At 40.4% G+C, this 21,860-nt stretch overlaps 1 protein-coding gene and 1 long non-coding RNA gene across 8 annotated transcripts in view; one reads left to right on the top strand and one right to left on the bottom strand.

Annotated features, from left to right (window-relative positions):
* Positions 1 to 13,486, bottom strand: part of Atxn2 (ataxin 2) — a 101,417-nt gene extending 87,931 nt beyond the window's left edge. For 6 of the 7 annotated variants that reach the window (XM_026386150.2, XM_026386147.2, XM_077796109.1 and 3 more), the window contains exon 1: positions 12,976 to 13,266. In XM_026386150.2, coding sequence (XP_026241935.1) covers positions 12,976 to 13,178 — 203 coding nt within the window. In that variant the 5' untranslated portion in view covers positions 13,179 to 13,266. Of the gene's footprint in view, positions 1 to 12,975 lie in introns of all 7 variants that reach the window. The other variant, XM_026386145.2, reaches the window with a different exon arrangement.
* The window catches only part of LOC144253655 (uncharacterized), a 28,615-nt gene continuing 19,854 nt past the window's right edge, over positions 13,100 to 21,860 (top strand). The window contains exon 1 of the long non-coding RNA XR_013343343.1: positions 13,100 to 13,179. This is a non-coding gene — a long non-coding RNA (uncharacterized LOC144253655). The remainder of the gene's footprint in view (positions 13,180 to 21,860) is intronic.

Consider the following 21,860-nt stretch of genomic DNA (forward strand, 5'->3'; position numbering starts at 1 on the left):
ATGTGGCTCAAGCGGTAGCGTGCTCGCCTGGCATGTGTGCGGCCCGGGTTCGATCCTCAGCACCACATACCAACAAAGATGTTGTGTCCACCGAGAACTAAAAAATAAATATTAAAAATTCTCTCTCTCTCTCTCTCTCTCTCTCTCTCTCTCCTCTCTCACTCTCTCTAAAAAAAAAAAAAAAACAAGGGTTGAGGATGTGGCTCAGTGATTAAGTACCTCTGGGTTCAATTCCCAGTACCAAAAAAATAAAACTGTAACAGGTTTAAGATGTAGCTCATTGGTATAGACTGTTTGCCTAGCATGTGCAAAGCTCAGTGTTCATTCCCCAGTACTGAGAAAAAAATGAGTCATTGTTTATCAGAAACATATACATACATATACAAACAGTATATATCTGTACATGTACATATATACATGTATGTATATATATACATACACATACACACACACACACACACATATATATATATATATATATATATTTTTTTTTTTTTTTTTTTTTGGTGGTACTGGGTATTGAGGCAGTGTGCTATACCACTAAGCTACATTCCCAGCCCTTTTTAAAAATCCTGAGACAGCTCTTAGTAAATAGTCAAGGCTGTCTCCAAACTTAAAATCCTTCTGCCTCAGCCTCTCAAATCCCTGGGTATCACAAGTTTGTGTCACCACACCCAATTTTTTTTTTTCTTTTGAGGTTAAAGATTATACTCAGACCCTCACTCACACAAAGCAAGCACTCTACCACAGAGCTCTGACCCCTAGAAATTTCATATTTAACTGAGCATCCTATATTTTTATTTGCTAAATATGATAACCCTAGGGCTGGGGCTGTAGCTCAGTGGCAGAATACTTGCCTCGTATGTGTGAGGCTCTGGGTTTGATCCTCAGCACCACATAAAAATAAATAAAATAAAGACATTCTGTCCATACACAACTGCAAAAAAAAAAATGTTTTAAATATGATAATCCTAGCCTAGGCATAACTTCAAAACATTTCTCCAACGCTCTTAGCAAGGACCTAAGCAACTTAAGGAGATCATGACTCAAAAAAGTTTTTAAAAAGGCTGGGAATATGGTTCAGTGATTAACACCCCTGGGTTCAATCCCCAGTACCATAATAAACAAACAAAAAAAAATGCAATGTAGTACATATGCACTTCTCAAAATAGAAATGCATATGTACTACATTGCATTTTTCTTAAAACAATTCTTACCCTTAATAATATACTATTAATACATTAATAATACATTCTACTATTTTTAAATTTTTCTAAAAATGCTTTGTCATGACCCACTAAAGTGATTTCACAACCTACTCAAGGGTCATGACCTGCAGTTTGAAAAATACTTGAGATATGAAAAACAATTTAAACTTGTATTTATAAATCACCATTATGAACACATTATTTAACTATACTATGCTGTACAACAGTAATACCTCTGGGGTCTAAGGCCTAGAACTATAAACCTAGACACAGTCAAGTCTTTCAGGATACTATAACTTTTTAAGCTCTGGTATCTGGTTGTTCTGTTTTAAGCTGAGGCTTGAACCCAGGGTTGCTTTATCACTAAGATACATCACCACACCTTTTCATTTTTTGAGACAGGGTCCCACTAACTTACTAAGGCTGGCCCTGAACTTGTTATCCTCCTTTCTCAGCCTCCTTATTACAGGCATACACCACTGTACCTGTCTTGAATGTTTTTTGTAACTCTATGGTCTCTCAGCTTTCTATCACACTGTTATTTTTCATTGCTGCCAATGTCTGACTTCAACAATTTTACATTTTTACTTATTAGCAATCTACAAATCATAAAAAAGAATGTATAAAGTTAAAGCAAATAAGCTCTGAAAGAGACCCTAAAGAATTCCCCTTTCTGTAATCTGCACATTTCAGCACAGAAAACCTTAGGTAATTAATTCCTGATTTCCAAATGTTTTTAGGGATGAAAACAATTAACTGCACAAAGTTCACAATAAACACTTATAAGCTCCCAAATAAAATGTATTACTTGGTTTAAAGTCTTTAAAGAAAATTAAAATTATAATCAAGATAAAAACTATTAAACTTTTAAATTTAAAGCTTTTTAAATTTTTTAGTTGTAGATGAACACAATATCTTTATTTTATTTATTTTTTAAATATTTTATTAGTTGTTGATGGACTTTTATTTATTTATATGTGGTGCTGAGAATCAAACCCAGTGCCTCACACATGCTAGGCAAATGCTCTATCACTAGCCACAACCCCAGCTCAAAAATTAAAGACTTTGGGCTGGGGATGTGGCTCAAGTGGTAGCGCGCTCGCATGTGTGCGGCCCGGGTTCGATCCTCAGCACCACATACAAAGATGTTGTGTCCGCCGAAAACTAAAAAATAAATATTTTTAAAAAATTAAAAAAATTAAGAAGATAAAAAAAAATCTTGGCAGTAGTTTTCTTTTAGTTGTAGTTAAATACAATATCTTTAATTATTTATTTTTATGTGGTGTTGAGAATCGAACCCAAGGCCTTGCAAGTGCTAGGCAAGCACTCGACTGCTGAGCCACAACCCCAGCCCCCAAAATTTTTTAACAAATGATTTATAAAAGCAATATGAGGGACTTGGGGTTGTCCGCTCAGCAGTAGAGCACTCACCTAGAACATGAGTGATCCTGGATTCTATCCTCGGCACCACATAAAAATAAAGATATTGTGTCCAACTACAACTAAAAAAAAAATATATATATATATATATATACACATATATATTTTACATATACATATAAAAAGAGAATTTTTTAATATTTATTTTTTAGTTTTCAGTGGACACAACATCTTTATTTTATTTTTATGTATGCTGAGGATTTAACCCAGCACCCCGAGCATGCCAGGCAAGCGCATTACCGCTTGAGCCACATCCCCAGCCCAATAAATATACTTTTTTAAAAAGGCAACATGAGAAGTGGAATAAAAATTATTTGAACATTGGCAACACTGTTAAAGCTCTCAAGGAATATCTCCAACAGGACAACATTCTAAACCTTTGGTATACTTAACACAAATAAGCCACATTCATTTAAAATTACATCAAGGTTTGGGGATATAGCTCAGTTGTTAGAGTGCTTGCCATGCATGCACAAATCCCTGGGTTCAATCCCCAGCACCACAAAAAATAAATAAAATTATATCAGACAAGGATCATACTACTACAAAAAGTCCATTATAGAATGACACTATTTAATTCCCAAGATGCAGCTTGATATTAATCATAGCATAAAATTGTTATTTTATAACCATGTGACTCATCATTAAGGCTTAAGTTATAGGCAATCTATGTAAGAATCTTTAGAGGGAATTTAAAATTTTCACAAGTATAATCACAAATAATTATCAGCCAATAAAAGACTGAGGTTTAAACACTTGTAATAAGTTTTCATAACCCAGATTTATAACAATTCTAAGTCATTAAAAATAATAAAACCAAGGAACTTTAAAATTTGATTTCATGCTACATGTGTACAGAATTACATATAAGAACAAAGATAAGGCCCATGTGGTTGCACAAGCCTAAAATCCCAGCAGCTCAGGAAGCTGAGGCAGGAGATCATGAACTCAAAGCCAGCCTCAGCAACTTAGTGAAGCCCTAGGCAATTCTGGGAGAAGAGGTCTCTAAATAAAATTTTAAAAAAGAACAAATGGGCTGCATCAGAGCAGTTCAGAGGTCCAAGAGATTAGGAAAATTTGACTAAAGCACCCCATATAAAACAAATAAATAAAGGTCCATCAATAACTAATAAAAACATTTAAAAAAACTAACAAAGATAAGGAACTAGATCTCCTACATTAGCAAATCAAACTCAAAAAGTTACAAAAGCAATCCTAAAGGGCATGGGCTGCCTGTAACTGTGTACTCTTTGAAATAAAAAATATGATCCTATTTAATGTGTTTTTCTTTTTTTTTGTTCCAGGGATTGAACCCAGGGACACACACAATCAATGAGCCACATCCGCAGCCCATTTCTTTCTTTCTTTCTTTCTTTCTTTTTTTTTTTGGAGACAAGGTCTCACTAGGCTGCTAAGGCTGGCTTTAAGCTTGAGATCCTAAGCCTCAGCCTTCCCAGCCACTGGGATTACAGGTGTGTGCCACCATGCCCAGAATGGCTTGTTTAGTTAAGTGGAGGATCTAATAAAATTCTACAAAGTGTGCTTTAGTCAAGTTTTCCTAATCTCTTGGATCTCTGAACTGCTCTGATGCTGAATACCCTTAACTGTTCACGCCCCACATGATAGAAAACAAGAACTTTGGGTTACTTCACCCTCTTTGAGCAGAAAACAGCTTAGAGATGTCATCACCCATTTTTCCATGGTAATGGAATATAGAAATTGACAGTGGGGAAATGTAACAGTGGTCCATTTTATTCTTTGAATACAACCCTTACTGCTCTGCCACCAGGGGAAAATAAAAGTTTTCCTAATCTCTTAATGTTGAGATATTTGTTTTTATTTTGAGTTTCTGTTATCACTTCATGCTCTAATATCCTATCACTTTAAAAATATTTTAAACATGGGCTGGGATTGTGGCTCGGTGGTAGAGCGATTTGCCTGGCAAGTCTGAGGCACTGGAGTCGATTACTACAGAAAAATAAATAAAATAAAGGTATTTTGTCCACTTACAACTAAAATAATTTTTTAAAGATATCTAGTACATATCTCACTTTGTTCAATGTATATGTGTATGTTCACAAAGACCACAAAGATTCTGAAATCACGTATGCAAAATTTTTAAGAGTGGTTATCTCAAGGGGAAAAAAAAGGGCCAGGCACGAGGACCCATACCTATAATTCCAGAAGCTTGGGAGGCTGGGGAGAAAGACTGCAAGTTCAAAGCCAGCCTCAGCAACTTAGTGGGGTCCTAAGCAACTGAGCAAGACCCTGGTTTCTATATAAAATTCAAAAAATAATTTTTATAAAAAATGTCTGGAAATATTTAGTGGATGAGCAACCCTGGGTTCAATCCCAAGTACCAAAAAAACGATGATGAAGATGATTATGTGTCACTTTATTTTCCAAGGATTTTGTTTCTCTGTAGTAACTTTTTTTCTACAAAGAATACTTCAAGCACCTGCCTAGCATGTTGCAAAGACCCTGAGCTAAATTCCTGAGAGGAAGGATTAAAACTTCTAATCCTTTTCAAATTACAAAAGAATTTTAAATATAAATGAGGCAGTACAGATACAAAGACTGTTTTTCCATTTAATTTCAAAAATAAATCTGTTCTGCACACCTGCTCAAAAATTCTCATCTTGCCAGGCATGATGGCACAGGTTATAATCCCAGATCCATGAGGGCAGGAATTTGTGTCTGCTTTCTTTACCATGTATTCCCAAGTGACCAGAACAGTACTGGGAATATGAATAGTATTCAATCAGTGTTTGCTGAATGAATGAATAAAAATCTTACCACTTTAAATTATTTGCATAGAGCAATAATGATGAGAACATCCTACCGGAGTCAAAAAGGAATAAGAAAACTATTGTTAAAAGAACACAGTAGCCAGGCATGGTGATGTAGGCCTGTAATTCCAGCTACTTGGGAGACTGAGGCAGGAAGATCACAAGTTCAAGGCCAGGCTGGGCAAATTAGCAAGACCCTATCTCAAAATAAATAAATAAATAATAAAGTCATGGGGCTGGGGATGTGGCTCAAGCTGTAGCGCGCTCGCCTGGCATGCGTGCGGCCCGGGTTCGATCCTCAGCACCACATACCAACAAAGATGTTGTGTCCACCGAGAACTAAAAAATAAATATTAAAAATTCTCTCTCTCTCTCTCCTCTCTCACTCTCTTTAAAAAAATAAAATAAAATAAAGTCATATCTGGGGATATGACTCCATGGTAAAGTGCCCTGGATTCAATCCCCACAAAAAACAAATGTGTCTATGTGCCCAAAAAAAGCGAATTTATATATATATATACACACACACATGTAAAAATATGTTCTATATAGAATATTACTTTAAAAAGCAGAAAAAAATATTTTAATAGAAAAAGAAACTTTTTATGAATATCAAAACACATTACAAGCCAGGTGCAGTGAGACACCTGTAATACCAGCAGCTCGGGCGGCTGACGTAGGAGGACTGAGTTCAAAGCCAGCCTCAGCAACTTAAAGAGGGCATAAGCAACTTAGCAAGACCCTGTCTCAAAATAAAATATAATAAAGGGCTGAGGATGTGCTTCACGCTCCTGGGTTCAATCCCTGGTACCAAAAACAAAAACACATTATGAAGGGCTGGGTATGTACCTCAGTGGTAGAGGGCTTGGCTAGTATGTGCCAGGACCTGGGATCAAAAGACAAACTCAAAAAAACAAAAAAAGCACACTAAGATATAGCTCAACCAGGGCTGGGGCTGGGGCTTAGTGGTAGCACACTTGCCTAGCAACTGTGAGATACTGGGTTTGATTCTTAGCACCACATATAATAAAATAAAGGTCTACAAACAACTTTAAAAAAAAAAGATATAGCTCAACCATAGCTGACCTGAGCTATACCTCTACCACTGATATGGCTCAGTGGTAAACACTTGCCTGGCCTGGTGAGGCCCTGTGTTCAATCCCCAGCATCACACCAATAAAAAACAAAAACAAATCAACAAAAAAACTCCCACATCTATAGCTCAATCTATTTCCAATCATAAGTAATGGTATGGATTCCAGTGTCTACATTATAAATTCTAGATCTAAATGCTACAATCTAAAGACTGGATGGATACCAGCTTCATATTCACTGGGGAGTAAATTTTCTAAGAAACATTCCCTACTTTTGAAGTCTTAAACACCTAAGCCACAAAAAAATTCCTTAAAAAAAAAAAAAAAAAAAAAAAAAAGACTCAAGCCAGGCACAGTGGCCCACATCTAATCCCAGCAACTCAGAAAGCTAAAGCAGGAGAACCTAAAGTTCCAGGAAAGCCTTGGTAACTTCATGATACTCTGTTTAAAAAGTGGCAGGGGCTGGGGCTGTAGCTCAGTGGTACAGTGCCTGCTTAGCATGTGTGAGGCAGTAGGATTGATCCTCAGCACTACATTAAAAATAAATAAACAAAGGTATTATGTCGGGGCTGGGGTTTTAGCTCAGTGGTAGAGTGCTTGCCTAGCATGTGTGAGGCCCTGTGTTCCATCCCCAGCCCCATGTAAAACTAAATAAAAAGAACCAAGGTATCATGTCCATCTACAACTAAAAATATTTCTAAAAAAAGGTACCGTGTTCATCTACAACAATATTTTTTAAAATAAATTTTTAAAAAATACAGTGCTGGATATATAACTCAGTGGTAAAGTGCCCCTAGGTTCAATCCCCAGAAACAAACCAAAAAAAAAAGGAGAGGAAAAAAAAAAAAAAAGAATAGCATTCTGGGGCTGGGGTTGTAGCTCAACCATAGAGCACTCGCCTAGCACACTCGAGGCCCTGGGTTCGATCCTCGGCACCACATAAAAAAAAGTAAATAAAATAAAGGTATTGTGTCCAACTAAAAAAAAAAAAAAAAAAAAAAAAAAAAAAGAATAGCATTCTACCTTTAGTGATCTACCTTTAGACAACTGTAGAGACTTCTTAAAAACCTTAGAATGGTAACAGGCATAGATGACCCAGATATGCTTCAAAAAAGCCCAAGTATTCTCAATTAAAATGAGCAGCAGCAAGTAAGCCTGCTAGTAAACTCCATTTACATCTCCAATGAAACTGTCACAATCATTTGAAATAGCTACAAAAACAATTTCACTCAAGCTCAATTCTATATAATATGAAAATACGTTTACTAACTAGCCAAAATAGAAAATTATAATTCAAGGGAAAAAAATCTTCTAAAACTTTAAAATTCTTTTCAAGGTAAAACACACCCTCTCTATACTATAATGAAAGAAAGTTCTAACACAGCTGTAACTATTTAGGACAAAAAAAAATCAGATCTTCCTTTAAGTCGAAACATATGGCTATTAAATAGCTATGATATGAGTTAACATCCCCTGTGTAAGATTAAAACTGTCTCTCCAATTAGAGAAACACAGAAAATACAAGTTTACATTCAAACAAAATAGGAACACCGTGACAAATCCCATGAATGTTTTCACTATGTTTCAGAATTCAACTACAGGATTACTTTTTTTCTTTTGAGACACATAGGACAAAAGCTTACATCAGATTGCTTATGTTAAAAAGTATATTTTTCTCCAGGTACTTGGAATGAAAACAAAACAAATTAGATAAAGCCCAAAAGAAAAAGACTCTTTTATTAATAGCCATTTACACTTTACTCCTAATGACCTATGTCAATTAACTTTTTTGGTCTAACTCCAGATTTGGTACTAACCAAATGAGTATCAAATGAGTTGAAGGATGATTCAGTTTAAGCCTTATAAATTACAAATGAAGCCAAGACTCATTAATCTACACAAAAAACAAATGGTTAAATCTTCAAATCTTTGTTCATTTGTTACTCGCTTCAATGAAGCTTCCACTAATCCATTTAAAATTGCAACCCATTACCATTCCCAAACTCCCTTTGCCCTTAATCTGCTTTCTTCTAATCTCAGTCTTCTCTAATACTACACATAGGTTGCTAATTTAATGTCTTTTCTCTTATTAGAATGTAAACTTCAGGAAAGCAACTATCTTTGCTGTATTCATGGATATTTCCAAATAACCTACAACCTGCCTTGTACACAGATGTATAAAAGTTTATGTTTAACATAGAAGTTTTAGGCCCTTCTAAAAGACATTTGATATCTCACTGACAAAGCATGATGAACAATTTAAATGGAAGCATGATGAACAATTGCAGCACAAATTCTAAGTTGGAAAGCTTGAAGAGAAAGCGGCAGCAAAAGCACAAAGCAGAAAATCATTTTTTTAAAAAAAGGGATCTGGGGAGGCGGCCCTAGTTCTATCCCCAGCATCACAAAACAGTTTTTATTCACACTGAATCCCGTACCCAAAGAAATTTGAATTATTATTTAGAGTAACTGTATTGTAAACCTATTAATCTAAAAAACAGGGAAGAAGGGAAGGAAATGTAGAATGGGAAGAGAGATGGATTAACTAGTGATAATTCCTAATGTGCCATGAAATTACATAAAATTCACCAAAATTACTGAGTCACAGACTAGCAGCTAATAACCTTTTGGATCAAAGAGGGGGCTAACAACAACAACAAAAAGGCTTTAGAACAATTCCCCTCAGCAATTTCATTACTAAGTAAAAATCACAATAGATAAAGCACAGTTCTTCAAAATTATATTCACATATATTATCTCATTAAGTCGTCAGAGGAACAAAATTCAAAATTAAATATAAGGGGCTGGAGTTGTGGCTCAATAGAGCACTTGCCTAGTACATCCTCAGCACCACATAAAAAATAAAGACATGTGCCCAACTAAAAAATATTTTTAAAAAAGCTAACAAATAGCCAAGTAACTAACAAAAGCTTTTAATTTATGTAATGTATACACTTAACAGTACACTCAACTACTCCCTTGAAAACCCTCTCAGTATTTGACAAACTACACAGAAAACTATTCTATAGAAGAGCCACCTTCTTGGCCTCAGAAACTGGTGAGTCTTCTGAAGAATAATACAGCACAGCTAACTAGAGCCATAAAAAATCTTGAAGCCCTTTGACCTAGTTAAACCACTCCTGGGAACTTTCTCCAGGGAAATAATTACACTGAAGCAAAAAATTATTAGTATAAAGATGTTCATTGCACCACTATCTATTAAAGCAAAAAAAGTGGAAACCCAAAACCAAAAATAGTTAAGTAGAAATTTCATTTAACAGATTGTTCTGTTTGACTAAAAACTTTTAACTATTTTATAATACAACACTAAAGGGAAAAAAGCTGACCACAAGGTATACACAATCACTACAACTACATAAAAACAAAAGGTAAAAAAGCAAAAGAATTGGATTAAAGTAAAATCATGCTCAAACTTGAGTCTAGCTGCATTATTCTTTTCTAAGAAAAAATAACTACCTTCAAATGTATTTGATAAAGACACAATAAATCATTTTCAAAGTCATAAAAAAAATTCACAAAGTCAGATATGAAATGTTAATTAAGGCAGATGGGGGCTGGGGATGTGGCTCAAGTGGTAATGCGCTCAACTGGCACGCTCGGGGTGCTGAGTTCAATCCTTAGCACCACATAAAAATAAAATAAAGATGTTTTGTCCACCGAAAACTGAAAAATAAATATTAAAAACTCTCAAAAAAAAAAAAGGCAGATGTCAATTTGGACTTTCAAGAATATTTTGCGGGGCTGGGGATGTGGCTCAAGCGGTAGTGCGCTCGCCTGGCATGCGTGTGGCCCGGGTTCAATCCTCAGCACCACATACAAACAAAGATGTTGTGTCCACCAAAAACTAAAAAATAAATATTAAAAATTCTCTCTCTCTCTGTCCTCTTTCTCACTCTCTCTTTAAAAAAAAAAAAAGAAAAAAGAATATTTTGCCATCTCAAATCAAACCCAATGTTACTTTTTCTTTTTTCACCCCTGCTCCCACAATCTTATAATTACTGATATACACTAATGTAAGGATATCAGTTAGAAGTTGTAACTGATTTACAAATAACCCAATAAAGTGGGTAAAAATCTAAAACAATTCTACATTGAAGAACTATACAGAAAAAACTTCCTGTGGATTCTATAAATCCTATACATTAGACAAAACTTCATTCATCAAAATAATGACATAAAAGAATTAAAAAGAAGACTCTAAATTAACCTTTAATTTTTGTGAAGATTCAAGTAACAAAAAAAAAAAAGATCAATGATACTAAAACATTCCAAATATCTCTGATCACTCAATCTACTCTGGGTCTGGATTTTTGTTATAACCTAAATTTAAGCAAAACAGTCAATCAAACTTAAAAAATTATCCTTTTAATTTTTAATTACGGGACTAGATTGACTAGATCCCCAGAGATTTCTTCCTGACACCTAAGAAGAAAAAAAAAACAGAACGCATACTTTTCTATCAAAATCGTATGAAAATTTTTTACCAAATGACACTGAAAAGGGAAAATTGAAATTACAGAACTCTGGATGGACTGATTAGTGAAATGGCTGCTTGATTTAAGTAGTTGGGCTAAGCAGTGTTTGCAGTGCTTGGGACAAGGGGAAACTGGGAGGTTGAGGGTTACAAGTCAAAACTGTCCTCAGCAGCAAAGTTCCTTAAAAAACAGCTACAATTCATCTTGATAGGTAACTTCTGCTGTAGATGAAACTTCTTTGGAAAGGCACTGCTGAAAATGTGTTTTTTTAAAAAAAGAAAATCAGGGCTGGAGATGTGGCTCAGCGGTAGCGCGCTCGCCTGGCATGCGTGCGGCCCGGGTTCGATCCTCAGCGCCACATACCAACAAAGATGTTGTGTCCGCCGAGAACTAAAAAATAAATATTAAAAAATTCTCTCTCTCTCTCTCTCTCTCCCTCCTCTCTCACTCTCTCTAAAAAAAAAAAAAAAAAAAAAAAAAAAAGAAAATCAGTGAATGAAGAATCCCCTTATCCTACCTTGGAAAGCCCTGGATGTCTATTTAAGGAGGTCGCTGGTCAGTGGACCTGCCAACCAGGCCTAGGCCTGAGGGAGGCACAGTAGTGCCTGCAACACAGATGGACTCTCAGGGCACAGAGGAAATGGACTTGTGTGCCCTTGGAGAGCTCTGGCGGCACTCCCCAAGTTAAGGACACCAGCCACAAAGGAATGGAGTCTATTGGCATTTGCTTCATTTGAACACTAAGCATTTTCTTAGTTCGTGAAATACGAACTGACAACCACCCCCCACCAACAGGCCTACCGGCACAAACACACCCTAAGAGTCAAATCCAGTTAGCTAGGACAACACCAAGCCTCCAGCTTCTATCACAAACCTGGAGCATGGGTAGGGAAGAGGGGACAAAAATCCAAAGAAACTCCCCATTTCTACCTTCAGGAACCCCCATCACGTCCCAGGCTACAAATCCTCTCCCCAAGAAATTATAAACACTGGGTCCCCGGCTTGTAGCCTCCAGGCTGCCGTCACCACCACCAGTCCCAGCCCCAACACCCGAGTTCGGCCCTCGCCCACCACTCCCCAAAGGCGCCTTCCCCTCCGCGGCCACGGAACAGCAATGCGGATCGGCCACCGCCCGCGCGCGCCGGAGACCTTGCGGGGGAAGGCGGGAGGCCGGCACTCCCCACCCCTTCCTCAGGTGCGGGAGGGCGGAACGCTGCGGGAGATTGCACCGGGCCCCACGGTTGCAGAGTTCTGGACCCCAGCTGCCGCCACCTTAGGTTTAAAGGGAGGAGGATGCAGGAAGCCACTGCTTACCTACCTCACCCCGTCCTTCCATTTTCTCCAGAACAGGGAAGGGGAAGATTGAGGACAAGAGACCAACCCCAAAGATTCTGGAGAAGCCCGGGGGTGCCCCTTCAGCGGGGGCAGGAGTCACTACCCTAACTCCCCCCTCCCTCGATGTTCCCTAACCCGGGAGGAGGCATGTTTCAGCAGACGAAACAAAACCTAAAGACCCCTCCGATGCTAATTTTTAAAATGGGGATGGGTCGCTGCCCGTGCATCCCCCCCCCACATTCGGGGCAGGAAAGGTTTCAGGGAGGTGGAACAGACGCTGACAATTGCCCAGACCCGCGAACCCCTTCCAAACACTTAAATGGGAAGGGAGGGGGTCCCGTCCCTCCATCTTGACCGTTCGGGGAGGGGGAGGGGATGCTGCAGAAGGCTGGACGCGGCCTGACAATCCCAGCAGAATCCCGCGGCGCTCCCCAACCCCAGCCCCGTGGCTGCAGACCCAAGCGGGGACCCCACCCCGACTGCGGGTCCCCAGCCCATCCCCCAAGCCGGCCGGTCACGGGGCGGGGACAGCGGTGTGGGCCGCGGGGGAGGGGACGCAAGGCCCCGGCTCCTACAGGCCCGGAGCAGAGGGGGCTGGGGCGCCGACACCCACCTGCCCAGGCCAGGCCGCCCGCCGCCTGCGCCGGCCGCGGCAGCCGAGGAGGAGGAGGAGGAAGCCGCGGCCGAGGACGCGGAGACTGAGGACGAGGACGGCGGCGCGGCAGCGGGCGACGTGAGAAGGCCGCCGCCTCCGGGCTTGCGGGCACTGGCGGCCGCGGACGGCTGCTGTTGCTGTTGCTGGGGCTTCAGCGACATGGTGAGGGGCCCATACACCGGCTCGCACGCCGGGCGGGGACAGCCTGGAGCCGGGCGCGCCGAGGAGACGCCGGAGCGCAGCGGGGACGCGCGGGCGCCGAGCGAGGAGGCGCGGGGTGGCGCGGCCGAGAGGGCGGCAGGACTGGCGAAGGGAAAAAGGAGGACGACGAAGGGGCGGGGAAGCCCGCCGAGACTGAAGAGCCGCCGGGAGCCGGGCCGGGACGCGCCGCCGCGGTTGCCGTTGCTACCAAAACAGTCTGAGGCGGAGGGAGGCGAGCGCTGCGCGTAGGTAGGGGGGCCGGGGCCGCGCGGGGGAGGGGCGGCGGAGGGATACGCGTTCGGGTTCGCGCCGCCGCCCCGTCCGCCGTGCCGCGCCGCCCGCGGGAGCGCGCGCCACCTGGGCCGCCTGGCTGCGGCGAGGCGGCGAGGCTCGGTAGCCGCCGCGAGGCCCAGAGGAGATGCGGCCGTGGAGCGCATTGTGGGCCGGGCTCGCTGAGACGCCAGGTGTTGGGGCCGGGTGGGCACGAAGGTGTGGGCTAGGGACTCTTTACCGGAAGTCGGAAGGGTCGGGCGGAAGCAGAACTTGAGAAGGCCCCAGGCCGGGCGGGACACGTGAGGAGCTGGCGCTGCGCTGCGCTCGCGGGGGTCGGGTGAGGGCTCGGCGCCCGGCCCTGCCCCAGTCGAGGCGGGTCTGCCCTTTGGAGAGGGCGTGTCAGTCTTCGCCTGCGGGGCCGACCTAACCTAGAGGACGTGAGGGGAGCCTTTCTTCCTGCACGAGGTGCCTTCTGTGTCCGCAGACTTCTAGGAGAGGACCTTGTCTGCCCCCACCTGATGTAACCTAGAAAATGAACTTCCAGTGTCTTCGGGCAGAGACGATGTCTTGCTACGCATAAAGCGCCTAGAACGTTACCAGACTCAAGGAATTTGGCATCCTGTAGTTTTCTTTGTACCCCCCAGCGCCGGGCACACAGTAGGCCCACCTGTGTCTTGAAGCACCCGTACTTTCTTTTGCTGCCAAAATTGGAATCAAGCCATCTCCTGCTGACACCCCCATCTGATTAACTTTTCCCCACTTTTTCCACCCCAGCAACACAATAACCAGAAAACTCTTGGATATCTGACCTTGATTTGAACCTGTTTTCCCTCACTTGAACTTTTTTCCTTATTTACGAGACTCAAAAGGAAATGTACATGATTGATAGAACTATGGATAATGGGGTCTTGCTATGGATAATGGGGGGTTTCCTTTTGTGGAAATAAAACAGACATCACAAGAATGTGAACTTCAAACCTTGACCCCTTTAGAAGTTTTATTTTAACTAAGGCAGCCAGCACAGTAGTCCTTTTTTTTTTTTTTAATATGTTGCAATTAAACTGGAAGCAAGTCAATCAATACCTTTTTTGTTCTTTTGTTAGCAGTGCATCTGGTTGGGGTTTTTGGTTTGATTTGGTTTGGTTTGGGCACCATGGATTAAACCCAGAGGGGCTTATCCACCGAGCCACATCCCCAGCCCCCCCCCTTTTTTTTTTTTTTGGTTGTTCTTGTTGTTTAAAAAAGAAATTGCTTAGGGCTTCCCTTAATTGCTGAGGGGAGCTTTGAATTTGTGATCCTTTCACCTCAACTTCCCAAGATGCTGGGCCAGCATTACAACTAGTTTTTAAGTAAATTATAGGAGAAATAAACACCGAAATTACCCATAATCTGCTCAAATTGTTCACATGAAGGGTAAACACCTAGGAAAACTTGGAGAATGATTAAACCAGGAGTCTCCAATAGCCTAATTGAAATTACACTACATTAATTTACTAGTCTAGGCAAAAATGGCCCTTGTACTTAGCAAACACTTGGAAATTAAGAAATCCGAGATCAGTTAAAGAGATTGAGGAAATGTGATACTTTTAAATCCACAGTTGTAAGTCCCTTTAAAAATTAACTCAAAGGAGTTGGCTGCACCATAGCAAATGCCTATAATCCCAACAACTTGCAGGGCTGAAGCAGGAGGATCGAAAGTTCTAGGCCAGCCTGAGCAACTTAGCAAGACCCTGTCTGAAAATAAAATTGGAAAAAAGGCTGGGGATTGTAGCTTAGTGGTAGAGGACCCTGGGTTCAGTCCTCAGTACTGCGAAAAAAATAAAAATTAAGCCAAAGGAATAGCTAGGTACTGTGGCACATGCCTGTCCCAAAGGGAGTCTGAGGCAGGAGGACTGCAAGTTCTAGGTCAGCCTCAGCAATTTAGTAAGGCCCTATCTCAAATTTTTAAAAAGGATTGGGGATATAGCTGGGTGGTAGAGCATCCCTGGATTCAACAGACAACCCCCCCACCCCCACACACACCTTAACTCGAAGGAAAGAAGGGCCATAATAGAAATACAACCACTCTTCTTTGACTTTTGATGATTTAACATATCTTTTTTAAAAAAATTTTGTTGTTGTAGATGGAAACAATACAATTATTTTTATGTGATACTGACGATGGAACCCAGTGCCTCATGCATGCTAGGCGAGTGTTCTTTCCTCTGAGCCACAACCCCAACCCCAACAGTTATATCTTTAACCAAGCTCCCAGAATTCAATCATAGGCCCAAATTCCAGGTAGATGGGAAGAAAAAAAGAGTTGAATCTGAAGGCCTGAAGCTGACATGGCTGAATTTGGTTTCATTTAAGGCTGAGAAAGCTCAAGTTTTAATCCAGTATCATTGCAAAAAATTGAAGTTTTATTGAGACATGATTTACATATCATGAAATTCACCTATTTTGTGTATGACTCAATGATGCTCAGTAAATTTGTAGTCTTACTACCATTGCCACTAATCTCAAAACATATCATCACCCCCAAAGACCCTTCATGCCCATGTGCAGTTTCTCCTGGATTTCATCTTCAGCCCAAGGCAACCACTAATCTGCTTTCTCTATGTATATACATTTGCACATTTGCGTATTCTAGACATTTCATGAAAATGGAATCTTACAATAAATGGTCTTTGGTGTCTGCTGCCTTTCACTTAGCATCATGTTTTTGAGTTTTAATAACAACATGTCTTATGTGTCATTCCTATCATTGCTGAATAGTATTCTATTACTGGATATATTCAACTCATTTTGTGTCTCTACTTCCCAGTTGACAGACATTTTGATGGTTTCAGGTTTGGGGCATTTATTCAATGCTGCTGTGAATATCTGTCTTCTTGTGGACGTTTTCATTTCTCTTGGATAGGTTCCTACAGATGGAATTACTGAGTGCTGGAGCAAACTACTTATTTTTACCTTTTTTTTTTTTTTAAATTGGGGAGTGAACACTGAAGTGCTTAACCACTGAACCACATCCTCGGCCTTGAGACAGGGCCTCACTAAGTTGCTGAGACTAGCTTTGAATTTGTAATCCTCCTGCCTCATCCTCCCAGGTCACTGGGATTATAGGCATGCACCACAGTGCCCAGCTCCCAGTTAACTCTATTTTAAACAATCCCTTCTTCTTCATGGAGAGAGGATCATCAACTAAAAACAATGAATATCTTTTTGTTGTTGATGTTGTTGTTGTTGACAGACCTTTATTTTATAATAATATTATTTATACTCACAGTGCTGAGAATTGAACCCTGTACCTTACACATGTGAGGCAAGTGCTCTACCATTGAGCCATCCCAGCCCCAATGAATATCTTTTATTGCAAACTCTTCACCTCAAATCCAGATAGCTGAGAGTTATTTAACAGCAACTTTGTATCAAGGGGCTTTAGCTTGGGCTGGGGAGGTGGCTCAAGCAGTAACCCGCTCGCCTGGCATGCAAGGAGCGCAGGGTTCGATCCTCAGCACCACATACAAATAAAATAAAAATGTTGTGTCCACCAAAAACTAGAGAATTAATATTAAAAAATTATCTCTCTCTCTCTCTCTCTCTTAAAAAAAAGGAGGGGCGGCTTTAGCTTTACATTAAAAAATCAGAGTGGGCTGAGGTGTATGTAGCTCAATGATAGAGCTTCTGATTAGCATACACAGGCCCTGGGTTCAATCCCAACACCAAGGGAAAAAGAGAGAAAATGTCAGGCTCACATTATAGCTCAGTGGTAGAGTGCTGCTTGCTTAGCATAGGTCAGGCTCCGGGTTTGATTCTCAGCACTGCATAAAAAAAATAAATAAATAAAGGTTAAGTTTTTTAGAAAGGGGGAAAAAAAAGGAGAGAGGAAAATGCCAGAGTAACGCAGCTTAAAATAAATAATGTCGAGGCAGTCATCTAAGATAGTCCCAAATGCTCCTTGCCTGCTGGTGTTTAGACCCTGTGAAATAATTGCCACTCAAATAAGAGCTACACATTATGACTCCTTTCTAACTAAAACTTGGGGAAATTATGACTTTCATTTCTAAAATTCAGGCACAAAAAGACTATGGCAACTGTCCTTCCTTAACTCACCTGCTTTAGGGAAAGCAAGCTGCCAAGTTGTGAGCTCACTCAAGGAAAGGCCCACAGGGAACTGAGGTCTCCAACCAAGAGTGAGGACCTGCTGACTACCGACAGCCATGTGAGTGAGCCTAGAAACCAAGCATCCCCACTCAAGCCTCCATCTGATTACAGCTCTGGCCTACATTTTTTTTCCCTTAAGACTTTTAGTTGTAGATGGACACAATACTTTTATTTTGTTTATTTAGTTTTACATGGTGCTGTGGATGGAACCCAGGGTCTCACACATGCTAGGCAAGCACTCTACCACTGAGCTACAACCCCAGCCCCCCGGCCAACATTTTATTCAGCTTTCTTAGAGACCTTGAGCTACAGACACTCAGTTAAGCCAATAACCCTCATATTGTTTTATGCTGCTAAATTGTGGGGCAATTTATTTTGCAGCAATAGATTACTAATCAATGACAGATAAAAAGTGTTTTTCCTTTGATTTCTAAGTATATTTAGAGAGGTTTGGGTTGGAGTTGGGTTGGGGGGGGCATTAGGGATTGAACCCACATGGGGGTGCTTTATCACTGAGCTATACTGCCAGCTATTTTCATGTATTTTTTATTTTTTTTTTTTACTTTGGGGGGGTACCTGGTATTGAACTAAGGACCATTCAACCACTGAGCCACATCCCAGCCCTATTTTGTATTTTATTTAGAGACAGGTCTTACTGAGTTGCTTATTGCCTCACATTTTGCTGAGGCTGGCTTTGAACTGGCAATCCTCCTGCCTCAGCCTCCCAAGCCACTGGGATTATAGGCATGCCACTGCACCGGACCCTTTTTATTTCTTATTTTGAGACAGGGTCTTGCTAATTTGCCAAGGCTAGCCTCAAACTTGCAATCTTCCTGCCTCATCCCCTGAGTCACCGGGAGTACAGGCAAGAGCTATTGTAGCTGACTGCATTTATAGTTCTTTAAGGACAAATGCTGGAGTCAGGAATTAATATCATAGAGTTAAAATGGGTTTACAGGCAACTATTAAAACTAACAAGTAGGGCTGGGGATGTGGCTCAAGCGGTAATGCACTCGCCGGGCATGCTCGGGGCACTGGGTTCCATCCTCAGCACTACATAAAAATAAAAATAAAGATGTTGTGTCCACAGAAAACTGAAAAATAAATACTAAATAATTCCCCCCCCCTCTCTCTCCCTCTCTCTCTCTTTAAAAAAAAAAAAAAAAAAACAACTAACAAGTGTCTTTGAAGAATTATCATCAAAAAATGAGGAATAATGTCCTAAAAGAGTTCTGATACTAAGAAGTATTGCTGGCATTTAAACCTTAATAACAACTATGACCAATCAATATTTCAGAAATTGGAAAAAAGTCTCAAGTGAGAAAGCATATAGAGAAAGACTTTCAGAGTTGGGATTTAGTACTGTGAATTCTTTGCTTGATATGTGATTTTCAGTGACCCTTCAATAAGCCACTGGCCCTTTTATTAGCCTCTTATTTTATTTTCTTTCTCTCTTTTTTCCATCCTTTCTTTCTGTTAGCCTGTTAATTTTCTTCACTTTAATGATTAATCAAGTCTCTAGATTTTGAGATGTTAAATGGATGGAGCCACATGCATGGCAAAATGCAAAGAGTGATTTGCTGTCACTAACTACAATAGCACATGTCACATGACCTGATATTCCCAGCAATTCATTTTTCTGCAATCATTTCTTTTCAGCTTGCTTCATTCCATCGTGTTTAATGTATGATGATACATTATTCAGTCAATGCTCTTGATTTCACTTTCAAAAAGCATGAAAATTAATTCAAATCAAAACTAACTTGCACCCCTAAAATTCCATCCTCTTCAAGTTTTTGTAAAGACCAATCCTCATTAAAAAAAAAAAAAAAAAAAAAAGAGCAGATGGAATTTTCAAAATGGGACCATGGCCAATTAAACCAATGGATTTTTCTAACCATGGTTTTTCAGAATTCTTAGAGGCTAATCTATTTGTAGACACTCCAGGAATCCCAAAAGGCTGAAAGCAATAAAACGAAAGTATATGGGGTGGGGGCTTCCAGGGAGGCATTATTTATACACCTTGTGTGCAAAGTAACAAGTTTCTCATAGTTTTGAAAAATCTTAGGGGGTATGGCAAAATAGAATACAGCAACAGTATTTGAAAAGCCTTTAAATGAACCATTCCCCCCAAATAAGCACACTTCTGGTTGTTAAGTTGCTCGTTTTGTTTTACCTTGTGGGATGGAATAATGATGCAGTGAAATTATTCACAAGGCATAAGCTGGATGCCAGCTGAAATAGACATAGAAGAAAGAATTCTTTATTTTTCATTGGAAATGCTTGTGCTGTGCAGAGCCAGAAATTTAAAGAAACTCAGCCTTTTGTTTTTTTCTCCTTCTCCCCTTTTTGTTTTTATTCACTCCCTTTTCTGGGTGAATTTTGTGGACATCCTGTTGTTTGAGGGCCACAGATTTATGGAAAGATGAAGATTTGAAGTTTGTACCATTTGGAGACCGCAAGAAGCAATTTAAAATGGATGTGTGCAGCACCAGTGACAGCTGAACTGGCCATGAGCAAGGGATCTTGTTTGTTTGCTATAGAATACCATGAGCCTTACAATGGAGCCACAGAGGAGACCGATATAATTAATAGTGACATGGTGATCCTAGAGTAGGGACCTGGCTTCTTTTTATGGAGCTGAATCAGATACAGATGTAACAATATTCACTGTCTTACCCCTATTACCAAAAATATATCTTTTCCCCTAAGGAAGACCAGGGATAGAGAATGATAATAAGAACTGCAGCCTCTTATAAAGCGTCCACTATGTGCCAACTATATTCTGAGTGCTTTCTACACAAAAACTTGGTTGTTTAACCCTCAAAACAACCTGCTGATTCTCACTGGAGAATCATTGCTTCAAGAGGAAAGGAATGCAAATGTCATATTATGGTTAGCAGCCAGGTATGCTGCTTGTAATAATTATGACATATATCGATTTCCTGGCATGCAAATCCTGAAATCCTTGGAATCTCCAAAGTGATTAGTGACTTTTTTCTGCAAATGAATGAACTGATCAAATCCCCTGTTCTGGTCTCTTTCATAGTCCAAATAGGCTATGGCCTCGAAGACTTGCCTTGTGTCAGCCGGGGTCATAGGACTAGACATAGTTCTCTAATATCCAGTGGACTAGCCTGGGCTTATTTACATGATGGTGGGCCGCCAGTTCCCAAGAGCAGCAAGAAAAGGCAAGCCCCATGCACAGGCACTTTACAGGTCTTTTCTTGTGTCAATTTTTCTAATGTCACATTAACCAAAACAAAACACATGACCAAGCCCAGAACTGTGGAGTAGGAAAAATAGGATTCTACTCCTTGATGGGTCACAGTTGCAAAATCACTTTTTAAAGGGAGTAAAGAGCCAGACATGGTGGAATACATCTGTAATCCCAGCGGCTCAGGAGCCTGGGGCAGGAGGATTAAGAGTTCAAGGCCAGCCTCAGCCTTTTAGCAAGGTCATAAGCAACTCAGCAAGACCCTGTCTCTAAATAAAATATATAAAGAGGCTGGGGATGTGGCTCAGAGTTTAAGCACTCTGGGTTCAATAGCTGGTACCAAAAAAAAAAAAAAAAAAAAAAGCGGGGTGGGGGGAGTAAAGAATTAGTCATCTTTTTCTTTTTTTTAATCTTTTTTTTTTCAGAGTTTTTTTTTAATATTTATTTTTTAGTTTTCGGCAGACACCACATCTTTGTTTGTACGTGGTGCTGAGGATGGAACCCAGGCCGCACGCATGCCAGGCAAGCGTGCTACCACTTGAGCCACATCCCCAGCCCTTAGTCATCTTTTTCTATAATCATCACAATTAGAGATGGAGAAGTTGAATATCAGTACCAAAAAAAAAGTTTTTAATAAGATGCCTTGCAAAATCCTGAAGAAAGCTGAGAAATCTCCTTTTAGCTATATGATGACTTCCAAAACTTTTGGTCATTTCATTCAAGGCTACTAGAATCATCTGGTGAAAATGGTATGAGCAAAAGTTTCTGCAGAGCTAGTTGTTCAGAAATGCAAATACATGGGGTGGCAGTTGTAGCTTGGTGGAGTGCTTGCCTAGCATATGTGAGGCACTGGGTTCCATCCTCAGCACCACATGAAAATAGATAAATAAAATGAAGCTATTGTTTCCATCTACAACTAAAAAAAAAAAAAAAAAAGAACGAAAGAAATGCAAATGCATGACCCTGGGAAAGTTGTTCCTCATTGTTCTTCATACTTGGATATTCT

This window comes from Urocitellus parryii, chromosome 3 (genome assembly GCF_045843805.1).
Source record: "Urocitellus parryii isolate mUroPar1 chromosome 3, mUroPar1.hap1, whole genome shotgun sequence".
Lineage (NCBI taxonomy): Eukaryota > Metazoa > Chordata > Mammalia > Rodentia > Sciuridae > Urocitellus > Urocitellus parryii.